Source organism: Lissotriton vulgaris, chromosome 5 (genome assembly GCF_964263255.1).
Source record: "Lissotriton vulgaris chromosome 5, aLisVul1.2, whole genome shotgun sequence".
In the NCBI taxonomy this organism is placed as follows: Eukaryota; Metazoa; Chordata; class Amphibia; order Caudata; family Salamandridae; genus Lissotriton; species Lissotriton vulgaris.
Genome location: NC_141693.1, coordinates 824,909,009 through 824,926,617, shown reverse-complemented (window position 1 = coordinate 824,926,617; position 17,609 = coordinate 824,909,009). Strand labels below are relative to the sequence as shown.

The following is a 17,609-nucleotide window of genomic DNA, read 5'->3' as shown; positions in this document are numbered from 1 at the left end:
TGGCTTTACATTTCTGGTCACCCTATCCCCCCAACCCCGTCCACTGACTAGACACTTAAATAGAGCCATACTTTTGGTGCATGAACCCTTCACTCCTCTGGGCCTTGGGGCCACTGCTCCTGCTGCACTATTGCGAGCCACCAGTAACCCCGCTGAGCAGCATGCAGCCAAAATGAAACGCACTGTGCTTTTGTTGCTGCTGCCTGCCGCTGTCGTTTTCGGTGCAAGTATCCACCCCATGTGGAGCTGCTCGCAGCTGGACACACCCCCGCTCGCTCCCCGTGCCCACCCCTATTTTGCACGTGGTGTTATCAGATTTGGAGTGTGTAGCGGGTCACTGGAAAAGTTTCTGGAGGTAGAGGAGCTGTAATTTATTTTCGGGATTGAATGCGGATTAAATGAGTGAATTATTCCTCGCCGGGATGACCTCGTACACGGTGACCGTGGCCACAGGGAGCCAGCGGCTGGCAGGCACGGACAACAGCGTTTATTTAACTCTGGTTGGATCCCAGGGAAGTAGCGAGAAGCGTCTCCTCGACAAGCCCCTGCACATTGATTTTGAAAGGGGAGCGGTAAGTTTGCAACTTCTGTAAAGTCTGTCGCATTCCCACAGCAGGTTCACACTTTCAAGCACAGTTTAGTGTAACCTTCATCCACTGACATGAAAGATGTTTTTGCTAATACTGCTAGGTTGCAGAAAAGTTCCCTTGTTATTTAATCAGATGACCGCAGTTCTAAAGAGCACGCAGGGGCTATACAAACACCGTTGGTACTGTGCACAGTCCGGACCGCATTTGTGTTAAAAGGCTGCTTTTGGTCCGGGGAAAGACCTCTCTCGCTCGCGTCATCAGACCCCAAAACATACACTGAAGGCTCTTTTGGGTCATCCACCTTCAGCTATTGGTGCCATTTTGTCAGATCCCTTCAGCCACTGTATGTGCAAAGTGTGAATCACATTTAGGATCTGGCCAGAGGAATATTTTGGTCGCTCCTTCAGCTGTTGACAATCGAGTGTGTCAGTCAGTTCCTTACAGAGCACATCTGCATTAACAGTTAAGAGTCGAGTCTGCGCGCTGCAGCGCAGGTGCATTTGTTTTCCTGTCATAGTTTCCTACTTCTGATAATGCCCCCCCCCCCCCGCCCGTGGGGATTTTGCACCTTAATGTGATCACCTACATGTGTATTCCTCCAAATTGTTATTTAAGCTCCTGAAAGTGTTTACAATGCCTAGTCACTCTACACAAAGGGTGCTAATTCACCTTACTGTGAATTTTGCACCTAAACATGATTTGACTCTTAAATGTGATACCACATTGCTACTTACTTTTTACCAACGGTGAATTTGCACATTATGATTGTTGGCCACCTACATGTGATTTGTGCGTCTATATGTTGTTCACACACATGCAGGTGTTACACTAAAATCATTTGGGGTGTAAGACGCCCTTTTACCTCCAACTCTTAGTAGTAGAAAATGTATTCAAACGCTTCTGTCTGACGCAGGGGTGGAAGGTAGGGAGAGTAGAGGAGTGAAGGAGAGGATAAGCCCAAGCAGGGAGGGTCATTGAAAGGTCTCTGATGCCAGCAGTGCTTTAAATGGGAAAAAATTAATGCAGGTACTCATTAAAATGCGCAAGAGGTGTAGTGAGTGGGCGGGGCTAGAGGCAGGGCTAAGGGCAGGACATGATGATACTTAACGACTTCTATAATAGTTGCAGCACACACCAAAACACATAATAAATGTGTTTATATAAACAAAGCAGGTTAACTCATTACACAAAATGAAAGAGAAATGCAATAATATGTTAACATTTCCTTTTTTTTGCAATAGTTGCACCTTCTTAATGCCATACTGTTAATTGCTGTTGTTTAGCACAATACTGTATATTTTTGAGCAAGTGAGTAGGAAGAAACTGAAAATATCCCCACTTCGAAGCAAAGCTCTTATGGCACCAAGCAAATCATCATGACCCTCCCCAGAAGATATCTCTTGTCTCTTCCATCGATCTATCCATTCATCCTTTCATCCAACCATTTACCTGCTGATGTTCACCATTTACCGTTTACATTCTGTTGTCTATTCAGTTTTTCATCCATCATTCAGTTATTTTCACCATTTCGTCTGTCCACCCTTCATATCCAAACCTATCCATCCTTCCTTAAACCTATCCATTAATCTTTTCACTCATCCATCTCTTTATCCACCTTTTCCCTCATCCATCAATCCTTTCGCTCATCTATCCATCAACCCTTTCACTCCTTAATACCATCCGCCCTTTCATTCCATCCACCCTTTTTACTCAATCCCTCCTTTCACTCATCCATCATCCACCCTTTCATCCATCCTCTCTACCTTTCATTCATCCATCCAATATTTAACTTATCCACCCATCATCGGCCTTTATAACCAATCATTCACCCTCTTTCACCCATCCATCCATTCACTCATCCATCCATTCATCTGTACATTCACCCTGGCTCACTCATCCACCCATCCACTCACTCACTCACCAACCCTCCCTACTACGTTATTTATGAACCTTTGTCGCCGAGCAGACATGTACACACAAAGGGCCACCAATTTTCTTTAAAATACCTCCTGAGAGTTTCTTGATTCTTTCTCTCTCACTTTTTTCTTAAAAAAACAGGCTTACAAATGCAGGCAAACAGACAAACATACGCAGACACACAAAAGATTTCGGGATGTTGAAAGCCATGTTATACTCTTCAGTATGGCTTTTTTAATTGCCACTGCCAAGGGATTGCCAGGATTTCTGTGTTTACGCAAATGCAGAGGTGTTGACAGCACAGGGCCAGAATGGACCCCAGAGCTGCCAAGGTTTCAGATTGCTATGTGTGACATTTTCATATTTTCATTGTAATTATGAGTGACATTTCAACGATATGAGTGACACTTTCTCACTAGCAAAATGAGGGAATCGTATAAATATAAAAAAATGACACATTTGAGTCGAGCTGCTAATGTTTAAGATTGCGTATGTGTGACATTTTCATAGATTCAGTGGATTTACGAGAGTCAGGCAACATCTAGATGTGTAACACTTAGAGGGGCACATTCTTGCGAGCATAACCATGGTATGAAGTCAATGGAAGTAGACAAATATTAGAAATTGCACTCATTTGAGCAACAAGGAAGTCAAACTCGGCAGCAGGTGCTTTTGAAGCTATTATTTAATTTCAATAAAAATCAGCACCCTCCACCCCAACCTCAGCTTCAGGTGCGGCCAAACCACATATAACAAAGGCATCTCTGTGACAAAAACAGCAACTCACTGAGCTATCCACATACAATACAGTACAATACAATATGCCTTTTTGAAGGCACATTAACCATCTACGCTACTTAATGGTCATAGTGCAAACTGCCAGTAGAGAAAACTCTGACTTCTCGACAGCGGCAACAATAATCCCATGAGTTGTCTCTGATTTAGCAAATCTAACTGCTGAGGAAACAAAGGGTGCTGCTTTGTAGTGTCACTGTCAAGCAGGGATGGTAAACACTTTGCACTACTAATAAATCAGCAAAACTGCTAGTTTAGACAAAACGTAGCGCATATTCAGCCCAGACAGACAACTCTAGTGTGCCCATTTGCAAGGACCCCTACCGTGCTGGAGCCCCAAAATCATTTTCGTAACAAACATTTTAAAGTCAGCAGCAGGAGAATATTAAATGATCTCTTTACAGCTGTCAGAACGATCCAACGAGGAGCTGCTGGCCTGGCACCACGTGGATCTCTAGCCTGTCTCTTCTTCAGGGAGTCAGACAGCGAGCGCTGCTGCATTGTCTCTGCATGTGCCCTCTGCTCCCACCATGAGACTCACAATGGCGTGGTGAGTTTGGGGCAGAGGTCAGGAGGAGGTGTGCAGGTGATGGATTCTCGAACACCGGCCTACTCCTTTAACTTCATGCAGCGGGGGAATTTCATGGGTGCACTGGGGCCGGCTGGCAGGCAGGAAAGGTAACATCCTGCCACAGCCTGGGCATACAAGAAACAGACCTTGAGGCATTTGGCGTTAGGAAGGTGGGCGCCTCAGTGCAGAAAACAGTTCGATTAGCGCTCCAGGGACCTCTTCGATCGCATTGTCTGGGCATTAACCCTCTGATCAAGAGAAAGGACGTGTAAAATTCCGCCGCCCTTTTGTCTGATATCTTTTCTTATGTTCAAAGTGTTACCCTGCACTGACTTTTCAGTTTTCACTACCTGAAGTGCTGCGCTTTGAAAATCACACGCGCGCACACTAGCAGGTAAAATGAATCTCCACCCAGCTCTGTCAAGCACAGCATGAAGGTGAGCATCGGACATTATTTAAAAGAGCCCTGCTGAATAGCTCAGCTGGGGCTCTGATGGGCGGGAGGGGGCTGCAGAAGCGGCAACTCGGCTGCCAGTGACATGTCCCACTCCGGCTCACCAGCACAGCCACGAGCATACCTTTTCATGAGTACCGGTCCGGTACTCTCCTCGGGCAGTAGAGAAGTGCCGGTACTCAAAGTGATAAATTTAGGAAGTGCCGGTACTCAGTACCAGTGAGTACCGGCCCATTTAAAGCACTGGACGCCAGAGAAAAATGCCTGGGAGGAGAGGTGGATAAGGCTTACCCTATGTAGCAGCCAAATCCTTATCGTATTTTACCAGCTGCAATTATCGTCCCAGGTGCGGCAACAGTGGGCCAGTTGTGCCCTACTCCTAATCAGGTTCAGGCGTGCAACGCCCATTGGGCACAAAGGGCTTCAACCCCCATTCCCGTGGAATTAGGGAGAGGTGTGGAGCCAGGGCGACTGGCGCTGGAATCTAGGGATCATGGTTCGATCCCCGGCACCGGACGCAGATTAGCCCAGCACCTTGTGACTCTGGGCAATAGCTTGCTTAATCTTCCTGACGGGCCCCAGCGCCTGGAGACCCTTATGGGTGATTGTTTGAGCTTTACAAATGTGGATTATTATTATTTATTACAGTTACCATGGAGTAATTGAAGTAATTTCGAAAATTCCTCCTTACTCTATGATGCAGAATTACTCACAATAATGAGATTACTCCTACTCGCTTAATTAAGAGTAATTTGGGGGAAAACAATCCAAACCGCCACTGCACATTTAGCGAGAGTAAACGGCCATTTGCACTCGCTATTCATGTTCTGCTACATTTATTTCTTAGCACAAATACATCCTCCCGTCCATTTTGGATGCAAGGGTGTATTTTGCTGTAAGTAAATAGTGCTAAATGCTGGGAGTAACTTGGTGGGAAATCCTACCCCAAGACCTCACTTAACATTATTTCTTAGAACAATATGTATTCTCATGCTCATTTTTGGACACAAGGGGGCATTTTGCGCAATTCTTTTTCCATAATGCTGGAAGTAAGTTGGGGAAACATCCTAACACAAGAGCATATTTACAGAATATGAACGGCTGCTCATGCTTGCTATTCGTGTTCTGTTGCATTTAGTGCTATTTCTTAGTGCAAAATGCATTCTCACCCCCATTTTGGACACAAGCGGGCATTTTTGCGCTAAAGGCGGAATTACTCTTCTCACATAATTATGCATTATCTAGTGGAATTCATAGGTAATTCCATGTGATTATGCTCCACTGAAAATGTGATTGATGTTTCTAATAGTTTGTGTAGTCTTGCTGATGTTTCTCCAGTGACGGTTTTAACCTTAGTGATCTGTCACCCAAATGTGATTATGTGACAAAGCACAACTTTTACAGCTAATGATAATTCTTACTACCACATTGATTGATTGATTGACTGATTGATACTACCACATTTTTTCTGTATTGTATGAACCACAAAAATGAACAAAAACACTCCGGAAATGGAAAGGTCCCGAAAACATTTATACAATAATGCAATTTCAAATTTTCACGATCAGCTAATATCAATCAGCGCCATTTGATGTTTGGATGCATATGCCTTGTTCGTATCTCTCCAACATACAGAAATAAAAGGGACAATATTACTTTTTGATCATTTTCCTATTAAAACACAAGAAATGCTAATGCAATACAATTTTAGGTCTTCTGTTGCATGGCCAAGCAGGAGGCTATGTTTTTTATTTATGCACCAGACCAGTGAATTTCTTCAATATCTTAATCAAGCAGACATCTAGGAGTGGACATGTCGCAAACGCACATATTTTGTCTGCCTTATCGGAGTGCCATTTGGTGCATTTCTCTACTTTTTACTCCATTTAGATATTTTAGAATGTTTTAGACAGAAATCATGTCTTCTGATATTCTTGAGCATTGTGGGTGTTATTAGAGAGACTGACTTCTGAAGTAAGCTGGCTACTTGGTTGAATCAATATACGTAGAAAGTCACTGTGAATATTCTAATGTCCATCATACTAATTTATAAGGTTTTGTAGCCAGTAAGCAAGAGTAAAAATTCATTGTAGATGAGATTTTAACTTTCAGTATAAGATCTACTAATGTACACTTTCCAAGGATCCTTAAAAATAAAGCAACATCTTCAAAGTACATTCTAAACTGAAGACAATAAAAAAATTATTCAAAATTCTCCTTGAATCTGATCCGAAACCTTAAAGCATAGATAATAGAACATGTTTTTTTTGTATACCTGAATCTTTTCTTTTTTGTTCTAAATATTTCATTGGTATTTTTAGTAAAGAGTAAAAGTACAAAAAAGAAAAATGAATAAAAACATGGATTGATTCAAGCAAATTCAACTGTTAAGACATGAATGCAAATGAAATATATAGGAGCATAGTCATCAGATAAAACAGAGCTGCGTTTGAAAATGCAGAGAGGATTATTAAGTCACTTTGGGAAGATGATTTGTAGACAAGTGTATGATATTAAGAAGGTGAATACAATTTAGACGGATCAGGAATGATTGACACGTGTGAGGTGTTAGAGTTGTGGGAGGTTCTTGTGAAATGCCCGTGAATAATGTTTATGTAACATATATGTCATAATAAATGTAAGCAGAATCGAAGGGGAGGGATAGAGGAGGGGAAAGTGAGTCATGAAAGGGAGTTAAGTGAGACAGAGAAGACATTATTACACCTTAAATGCAATCAGGGAATGGGTTTAAATGGTAGTGATTGGTAGGTTTCCCATTATGTGGATAGATAGTGAATGAAGAGGATCTAATGTTTCCCATATGCGATACAAGGTTATTGGATGACCTTTATTGAGGTACTGAGTTATATGCGTGCTCCTCAGGTAGGTAACGCAAGTCCAAAATGTATGATATGATATATTGTTGCTGGATTTCTAATTGATCAACATTACTTTGAGAGAAATAGGGAGTTGAAGGTCAAATAAGCTGAGGTCCCGTCCTCTCCATGCAACTGGAGTATAGCTATCCTGGCTGATGAGGGGTGAAACCCCGAAACCGGTCCTAGGATGCTTGTTTCAAGTCCAGGGCTGGACTTTTCCCATTGGGTGCAGTGTCAAGACTGATTTGCATATGGCTGGGTTCAAACTGGAATGGCATGGGTAGTGTTAGATCTGGGGGTCTCTAGTTGGCAGAGGTGGGTACCACTGTCCAAATAGGGACCCTCGCTTCTAGTCAGGGTAAGGGGGATACACTCTTTAGATAACCCCTGCTCACCCCCTTGGTAGCTTGGCACGAGTAGACCGGCTAATCAAAGGCAATGTGTAAAGTATTTGTACCAACACTCACAGTAACACAGTGAAAACACCACAAACGGACTCCACAACAGTTTAGAAAAATAGAAGTATTTAATCTGAACTACACAAGACCAAAACAACAAAAATCCAACATACACAGTTCAAGAATATGGTTTCAAAAGAATTCTTAAAGGTTGCGTCAAAATAATCCACAGTTGCGTCACGTTTTAGCCAACATTACCTTTAGATGCGCCAAAGTTCGAAAACAGAAGCTGGTGCAGTGGAAAACAAGCGATGTGTCACTCCTGAGACCCTGGGGAGGCGATGCGACAGCGCCGCTGGACGCAGCGGGCGTGTTGTGACGAATCCGATCTGTATGGGGAGGGATGCGATACCTTGTCTGGAATCCGGTGCGTGGGTTCCGTAGGAAGCGTCTCGCAAAGGCACGATGTGACGATCTCCAGGGCAGCGACGATCTCAGGTGTGGCAGCAATGCGCAGCGCAGCGTCGATCTTCTCCTCTCGCGGCCCCTCGATGCAATTGCTCTGCGACGATGTTTGCAGTGGTGTGATGCGGTCCGCAAGCAAGCGGTGCGAAGATCTCACCCAGCGATGACAGGCTCTGCGACGATACTCGCAGCGACAGGAAACTTCCTGCACGGGGGCGATGTGTTCCGCAAGCTTTCAGCAGCAACTGGAGCTGCGACGATCTCGATCTTCGCGGCGGCGGGAATTTCCTCGCTCTGTCGGGGATGCTCTCCGCAAGCGAGCGATGCATGAAAACTGTAGATTGTCTTTGTTTCTCCTTGTTCAGCTTCCCAAACAGCAAGCAACGACGTGAAGATGCCTCTCAGCACTCTAGGGAGGCAGAACTCTCTCAGCAGAGTTCAGGGGGAAGCTGGGGGTGAAGTCCTTTTCTTCCTGAGACTTCTTAACAGGAGGCCAGCTCTTCCTCAGGCCCTTGGAGATATCTTCAACTCAAGGGAATAAGCTACAACAAAGTCCTTCCCCTCTCCTTGGCAGCAAAGCAACTGCAGGCCAGCCCATAAACACACAGCAGGACAGTCCTTCCTCTTCAGTCTTCCAGCTGTCTCCGGGGCAGAGGTTCCTTCTTGATTCCAGGATGATCTAATTTTCTGTAGTCTGGGTAGCCCTTTTTATACCAGTCTTTCCTTTGTTCTCTAGAGGCAGAGAGGCCTTGGCATGGTCAAAACCAGTTCAGGTCAGTTCCTGAGCACTTTGTTTTTCTGTCTTCTCCTTTCCTTTCAGAGAGAGGGGCAGGTTCATCAGCCGCCCAGCAGGAGGTGGAGCCAGCATTGTGGAAGTCAGGCACAGCCCTATTCAGGCCCAGGTGCTATCCCCTCGCACCACTCAAGAAGATGCAGATGCTGTTATTCAGCCTAGGGCTGACTCAGCCAGCCTCCTGGGGGCTCCCCAGCCCCTGGCACTCACAAACCAGACAGTCAATTCACAAACAGGCCAAGGCACACAGAAAGGTCAGACAAGAGAACAGCTACTTTCTAAAAGTGCTGTCCTCAAACACAGGATTTAAAGTCATCTTTCCTAAAAGATGTGGTATTAAATTCTGAGTTCAGGGATACCAGACTTTATGTCCTATCTTGCTCCTATGGGAAGATATGCAGGTCAACATTATACTCAGCATTCCCCATTATAGCCTATGGGCAAGATAGCCTTTCAATAGTGAAAAATGAAAATGGCTGTAATTCACTACCAGAGCATGTCACCCACACTGGTACATGCTCTACCTTTCACATGCACCGCACCCTGGCCAGGGGCGTACCTTGGGCCTTCCATAGGGGTGTCCAATGTGCACAGAAAGGGAAGGGTTAAGCCTGGTCAGTGGGGACACTGGCCAGGCTGACATGGCATTTCACAGACTGCACACAGGCACTGCGGTGGCAGGCCTGAGATACCATTTTAGGGCTACTCATGTGGGTGGCATAATCTGTGCTGCAGGCCCGCTAGTAGTATTTGAATCACCAGCGCTGGCACACTCATTACACTTTACTAGGGACTTTGTGGTAAAACAAATATGCCATTCATGTTTAACCAAGCATAATAACAATTTACCTAGGGAGAACTTTCACTTTGACACTGAACAGCAGTGGCAAAGGGCCCAAAGCATCTAAAGCAGCAAAAACAAAATCCAGCACAGCGTAAAAAATACAGGAGGTAGAGGGAAACCACGCCAAAGATGCCAAGTCTAACACATGTCCACTCCAGCTGAAAGTGGAGAGAACTACCCACCTTCTTGGGAGTTCTCTTCACTAAGGCGGAAAAATCTGAATAGACCATCAGCATTGGCGTGTTCTGTGCCAGGGCGGTGTTCCACTGTAAAGTCCATTCCCTGTAGGGAGATGGACCACCTCAATAGTTTTGGGTTCTCACCCCTCCTTTGCATCAACCATCTGAGGGGCCTGTGGTCTGTCTGAACCCGGTGACGTAAATAATTAATTTACTCTCTTAATTTCTATGCAGGTAAGTACTTAATCAATAATAACTCAATCAGAAGGAAAGAAAACAGAGTCCGTGGTGTTAGAGTTTCTAAGGGTTTTATTCCTCATAAAGGAATCAGGATATCATGTTCTGACCACCACAGGGGTGTCAGAAGGGATAGATGAGCGCGCTCTCGTTTATTGATATTACATAGCTTATATACTTGATTTACATCATAAGTTTCAATGTGAGAGGCGTAACAGCTGAGAGAAGACGAGATAACAGTATACACGTGGTACCAATACATCATCAAGAGGCGTAAACTAGGCGTGAACTAGAGGTGTGTGCTAGAAACGTCACTGACAGGTGACGCAAGTGGGTGGCACCAAGGGGTGGTGCTAACGGAATGTTGCAATGTCAGCAGAAATCGGAAGCTTGGATGCGCGCGCAGCTGTATGACGTGTGACTGACGGGGTGCAGGGGTCTTGACATTTACACTGACGGGAAGAGACAGAAGTCTGGCATGTCAGATCAACTTGTACTTCTATCATATCTGATATCTGATGTTTAGGAACTATACTATCTGGTCGGAAAGGTCTCTAGGGTAGGAGCTATTCTATGCTAACTGTGGATGCGTGTATAAGCGCCTGAGTGTCTACATGTGAAGCGTGGGGGCACGGGGCCTTCCATGGAAGCATGGCAACGGAGGCTATGAATTACTTGTATTAAGACAGATCGGCCTTTTGGCTCTGCAGCTGGAGAGGATGTTTACAGGATCTAGTAGGCAGGAATGTATTCTCGGGGAGCGGAACAGATAACTCGAAGGTTATAGTCAGTCTTGGCAGAAAGCAGGCTTGAGCTGAGCGCAAGGGGCCGCGCTGAATGTAGGACATAGTTCATGAGTACAGAGGTAGCCTGGGCAGAGCCAGGAGCCACAAAAGAGGTTCAGATGGCAGGAATTCAGGGCCTACTCTGGCTAGAGCAGGAAAAAGTGAAAAGTGTGCTACAAAAAGACGTTGGCATAGCATACTTAGGAACGGACTATATAATCCATTCATGGTGCGTCTGAAAGAGGACACGTTGACGGTGGACGCAAATGTATTTGCGTCTTCATAGCTGGCACAGGAGGGAAGTTACATGCACTTTAAGCTGGTACATGGAGTCGGTGGGGTACGCGCTAGGGAACACAACATGGCCAAAATTTAATTTTCCTCATTCCCTCCTTGTTCCCTACGGACCCTTCATGAAATATCGATCCTCATGAATCGATCAGTCTGTTCTTGTAACATCATTTGTTCTTCTTTCTTTCGGTTACGTTTTGAGTGGAAACTGGAATGCTTAATACAAGAAGTGGCACATAGTCCACAAATCGCTGGCCCACACTGTAGGCACAAGCAGCAACTGAATACTAGGACTAGGCCAATGCCTAGGAAGGATAGGATCTTCCATCCCCAAGCTGTTAACGTTGTCCAGAACCAACCGGACCAAGTCCAGGTGCCTGGATTCTGATGTATCTGATTTGCAATTTTATGAAGACGGGTGATAGCTTGATATACAGATGGTGCATTCTGTGGAATGAAAACACAGCAGCTTGACCCGATGACCTTACAGGCTCCACCTCTATCTGCCAAGATGACGTCAATTACAAGACGATTCTGAAGGACAACAACCCGCATAGCGGACTGCTCCTCTGTTAAGTTTCCTAAGGCGGAGGTAGTTTCATTTACTACAGCTTCAAGTGTTCTAGTTAATCTGCGTATTAATTTACTATTCTGGACAGGGCCTAAGAAGAAAAAGAACCCTTTATTAAAATCAGTGTACTGTTCCCATGCTGTTTCTGTGTAGTCGACAAGGGGGGCATCTCTTCTGGGTCTATTCTTTACTAGATTGCTATTTCTGTGGTAATCAGAAGGAGCTAGAAAAACGGGTGGCAAAAGGAATGCAATGTAACAGGTACCATCCCAATCGGGAGGTAGACGAATGTATGCGGTATGACCACACACAAAGTAAGAATGACTGATAGCTTTGAAGGATGACTTTCCATCATCACTGAATTCGACCACAGTGGTGCATTTACTATGACCTAAGTGTACTGAACCTTTCTTCTTGATACATAATTCACCAGTGACTGGCAGTACTGACACAATAGGTAGAACTGGTGCGGCTTCGGATTCGACAGTAAGAATCATAAGGCTAATTGTGTAATTACCTAATCCATATACTTCATTTTCTAGATCAGTTCCTATTCTAATGGGCAGTCCCTCCTTATCCGGGTAACAGACGTCTAGTAGGACCAAGTTCAAGTTTCCCCAAACCCAACCCCCATCGAAAACAGCAATGTCGGGATCTAAAGCATTAATTATCTTAAACCATGCCCCGCAGGAGCCATTGTGAGTGAACGGATACGGAAAGAGAGGCAGTGCTCCCTTGTAATTCTGGTAGGGAGGGAGTCGGCCACATATCCAGCAATTTGTAGCATTGTTAGTTTGATGAGAATGATGTAACATACTAATGAATGTATTGTTGCGCAGCGCAAGTCTGTAGGAAAGCTCATGAGGAGGTAACTCACTAAAAGTGTGTTCAGCAGAGACATTGTAAGTAGGTTGTTCACGCTTGAAGATAGGATAGTATATAGATAACAAGATACTAGCAATGATTATTAATATACTGAAAATAAACATAATTATTAGTGTCACTATGCAGTGACTACGAAGTGATTTACAATATGTTCTTTTCTTTTCCTCTCTCTCTCTAACTCGATCTAGGGGATACATGTCAGAAACTATTTAACCGATTCACCTAGGGGAGGACTTAAACAATTAAACTGTCTGACTTGCTAGATCGTAACTTCATACGATATTGTTCTTGAGGAGTTTTTTCTCGTTTGCATTCGGAAAAGTCTTTTTTATCAGAGTCTTTGGTGGGGGTGGGTGTGTCTTGTTCCGGGTTCAGTCCTGGGAATGTTTTGATATGGCTTAGGTGGACCCACCCCTTTCTTCCTTCCAATTTGACTGCGGTCTTTGTTGTTAGAAGAACGGTCTTCGGAGACTTCCAGCGGGGCTCCAACGGACTTTTCCTGTCGAAGTTTCGGACTAAAACAACGTCACCGGGGCGGACATCATGCTCCTTCACATCGGTGTTGTCAGGGAAGGCAGCGGCAACCTGTGAACGACATGATTGGAGTGCAGACATCAAGGAGGCAAGGTAATCTGTCAACATATTAGAATCAACATCGGTTATCTTTTTAGGAATGGGCGTCCCCCACATATTCGGTGGTCTTCCAAAGACCACTTCGTACGGAGATAGCCCTGATCTCGAATGGGCGACCATTCTCATATAGAATAGTGCCACCGGCAGGGCGACTATCCAGTCGACCCCTTTGTCCTGACATATTTTGGCAAGGCGAATCTTTAATGTCTGATTATGCCTTTCTACAAGGCCTGCTGCTTCTGGATGTCGGACACAATGGAACTTCCACTGGTATCCCAATAACAAGGAAACTTCTTTCATTAGGGCAGACGAGAACGGCTGACCGTTATCTGAGTACACGACACGAGGCAAGCCGTACCGTGGGAAAAATTCACGAACCAACTGTTTGGCAGTGGTCGGAGCAGTGTAATCTGGGACTGGATATGCTTCGGTCCAGCGGGACAGAGCACAGACAACTACGAGAACATATTTAAATCCTCGACAACGGTCCATCTGGATATAATCTATCTGGAGGACTTCAAAAGGGTGATCGGGAGGATGAAATCCACCTTGCTCTACAGGGACGCTTTTACCTGGATTGAACTGACAACAGATCATGCAAGTACGCACTTTCTGTTTTGCGGCTGCTCGTAAGTGTTTATTGTTCCAGATATTTTGCAAACTGTCTAGCATTGCTTTCTCTCCTAAATGGGCAGGACTATGTGCTGTATTTATCATGACTTGAACCATAGAGTCAGGGAGAAACCATGTAGATTTTCCCTTCGTCATCCAACCCTGATCTGTCTGGATCCCTCCTAGTTCGGTCCATTTCTTTATTTCGTCTGCAGTAGCGTGTGTCTGAATGTCAATAACATCTAGGGTGGGATCTCGGACTGTCATGCAGTTTGTCGGATCTGTTGTCTTGGTCGTGTCAGCTGTCTGAGTGTGAGTCAGTGCTGTATGTTTTGCTGTCTGATCTGCCAGGTCGTTACCCTGGGAGACAGAATCTGTGGCTTTAGTATGGGCTTTACACTTCATGACTGATATGGCTGAAGGCAGATGTATTGCTTCTAACAGTGCTTGAATGAGAGGACCGTGCTGTATCTTGGTACCATGAGAGGTCAGGAAACCTCGTTCCTGCCAGAGCATACCAAAGTCGTGTACGACTCCGAACGCATAACGGGAATCTGTGTATATGTTAACATTTCTGTTCTTTGCTAGAATACAGGCTCGGGTCAGAGCGATGAGCTCTGCTGCTTGAGCAGACAATGTATCAATACGATGTGTTTCTTTAACTTCAGTTTCAGTGGTCACGGCATATGCGGCCACTAATTCTCCTGTACTTGTTCTCATGCATGAACCATCCACATAAAGTGTCAGGTCTGGATTTGTCAGTGGAACATCTGTTAAATCTCGTCTGGGCTTTGTTACTGCATTAATAATCTCTATACAATCATGTGGAGCTGGATCTGTCATAACTGTAGGTAACAATGTTGCTGGGTTCAAGATACTGCAGCGTCTGATTTCTATGTGTGGCTGGAATAATGTCAATTCGTAACCTGTCAATCGTGCTATAGTTAGGTGTTGAGTCTGGGTTCTGTTTAACAGAACCTCTACAGAATGTGGAACTTGTACTGTTAACTGATGACCTAAAACAATTGAATCGCTTTGTCTGATTGCTAACGCTGTTGCTGCTACTGACTTTAAGCATGCAGGGAGTGCCTGTGCTACTGAATCCAATGTACTTGAAAAATAAGCGCAAGGCTTATGTGAACCTGCTTGATCTTGAGTGAGGACAGACAATGCTGTACCATCACGTTCTGTAACAAAAAGTGTAAACGGTTTACTGTAACATGGTGTCGCTAAAACTGGTGCTTGGCATAAAGCTTTCTTTAATTCCTCAAAGGCTTGTGTGTGTTCCTGAGTCCAAGGAAGGACAGTCGAAGTCGCTGCCTCCTGTGTCGTTAACTGGATGAGTGGTTTAGCTAGAAATGCATATTGAGGAATCCATTGTCTGCAGTACGAGGTGAGGCCTATGAAGGCCCGCACTTCTTTTTGTGACTGGGGTCGGGGCATGTTTACTATTAACTGAATGCGATCGGGAGTGAGCTGTCTCCCCACTTTGGACAGCAAGTGACCCAAGTACACAACTTGCTGAACACAGAATTGTAGCTTCGAAGGAGACACCTTGTGTCCCTTGTCGGCCAGAAAATGCAAAACTATCAGAGATGCTTGTTCACATTCAGGCTCACTTCGTGCGGTGATCAGCAGATCATCGACGTACTGTAATAAAGCTGTATTAACTGGCATTTGGATACAATCTAGTTGTCTTTTCAGTGCTTGACTATAGATGCTGGGGCTTTCTGTAAATCCTTGAGGTGCGCGGGAAAATTTGAAACTTCGTCCATTTAAACTGAATCCGAAGAGATATTGGCTCTCCGGGTCAATGGGTACACTGAAGAAGGCGTTCTTGAGATCGATTACAGTAAAGAACGTTGCTTCTGAATCAATAGCAGTTAACAGGGTGGAGATATCGGGGACCACAGGATACTGTGGTACAATGCATTTGTTCAGTTCTCGAAGATCAATCACCAGCCGGTATACTGGCGGTGCATTGCGGTCTGTACGTTTAAGAATTGGAATGATGGGGGAATTACAGATATTGGAGTCGGTCTCTACGACCACTCCCTGGGCAATAAGCTCTTCAATTATTTTCAGTAAAGCCACTACAGCATCGGGTGGTAACTTGTATTGTCTGATTCTGGGTAGAACAACTCCTGTCTTGAGTGTAACACGGTATGGTGTGATATGCATACAACCTACATCAGCTGGGCCTTTTGCCCATAAGTGATCTGGTACATTTTTCAATCTGACATCAAAGTCACGTAGAACATAATGACCCTTGAAATCTCGTAGAAAGAGTCTGACTCCCTCCGGGGAACAGCAAATTATAGCTCCTAGAGCCTTCAGTGTTTTAATTCCTAACAGATTTTCGGGACATGATTTCGTAAGTAACAAATCTGTAACTCGAGATAATGGACCCACAGCTAGTGGTACTGGTTCTGATACCTCATTTACAATAGGCTGTCCTGAAAACCCAAGGGAAACATTCTGTGAGCCTGAGAGGGGTGCCCCTGGAACTTCATTATGACTTATAGTAGTGCGACTTGCCCCTGTGTCAATTAAAAACTTTCTGTCTTTTCCTAATACGTGACTATGTACATATGGACCTTCTTGATCTACAGGAATTTCAATAAGAGGCAAATCACTTTCCCTCCCTAGGCTGTTTCATGTATAACGCTGATAGTCCGGATATGCCGACTGGGCATACTGGTACATTTGTTGTGAGACTTCTCTAGTTGCAGCAGCGGGCTGTGTCTGAGCATGCTGTGGCTGTGGTACTGCTACTGTCTGTACTGTATGGGACTGATCATGCATAGGCTGTGTATTCTGCATTGGCTGTTCGTTCTGCGAGGTCTGTTGATGACCCTGTTCATGTCTAGGCGGACGCGGTCTTTCTTTAGTTTTACCTGTCTCGATGTTATGTTTCAGGACTGGACATTCATGTACGTAGTGACCTGGCTGCTTGCAATAATTACATGTCCCTTTAACGGGAGCGGCAGAATGATTTGTCTGAGCCCCACCTTTTCTATGACCCTCGGCTGGAATTGTCTGAGCTACTAACATTTTCATCTTCGTGTCTTTCATACGTTTCTGTTCCTGCTCTTGTTCTTCCCTAATTCTATTCTGGTGATATTGTAACATTTGTAACATCTGTGATGGCGTATTTGCCTGCCAAGTACTTTCAACCTTGTACACTCTATTTTTAACTAGTGGTAGGGCGTTCTCTACTAACTTTGTTACAAAAAGGTGTGGATATGACTCGCTACTAGTTTTTAGGCCACTATTGATAATGAAACATTTCTCGAATCTTGAATAAAAGTCACTAGTATCTTCATCTTGTTTCTGTTTACAGGACGAGATTGCGTCCCAATCTTCCTTTCTAGTCGTCAATAATCTTGGCAGAACCTGTACTATTAAACCTGGTAATGCTTTAGTCAGATCCCCAAGGCCTAACCCTGGGACTCGTTTCTTTTCTTCGTCTTCTATCTCCGCCCATGCTATCTTTGACTCTCCCACTTCCCAATCCTTCTCCTTTAATTTCTCGTAAATGCCCGTGGGCAACAGTACTTTTAACATTTTCATAATATCATCATACGTGTAATCTCCCATCAATAACATGTCTTTAAGCTCTCTGTGAAAACCTGCAGGGTCTTTATCATGGCACGGAACTAATTTCTTCATTTCTAATAGTTCTAACTTAGTCAGTGGTGTGTGAACAT

General features: G+C 44.6%; 1 protein-coding gene across 1 annotated transcript in view; it reads left to right on the top strand.

Moving 5' to 3' along the window:
- Positions 1-208: 208 nt before the first annotated feature.
- Positions 209-17,609, top strand: part of LOC147711652 (polyunsaturated fatty acid 5-lipoxygenase-like) — a 977,760-nt gene continuing 960,359 nt past the window's right edge. The window contains exon 1 of the mRNA XM_086922317.1: positions 209-572. Coding sequence (XP_086778443.1) covers positions 399-572 — 174 coding nt within the window. The 5' untranslated portion in view covers positions 209-398. The remainder of the gene's footprint in view (positions 573-17,609) is intronic.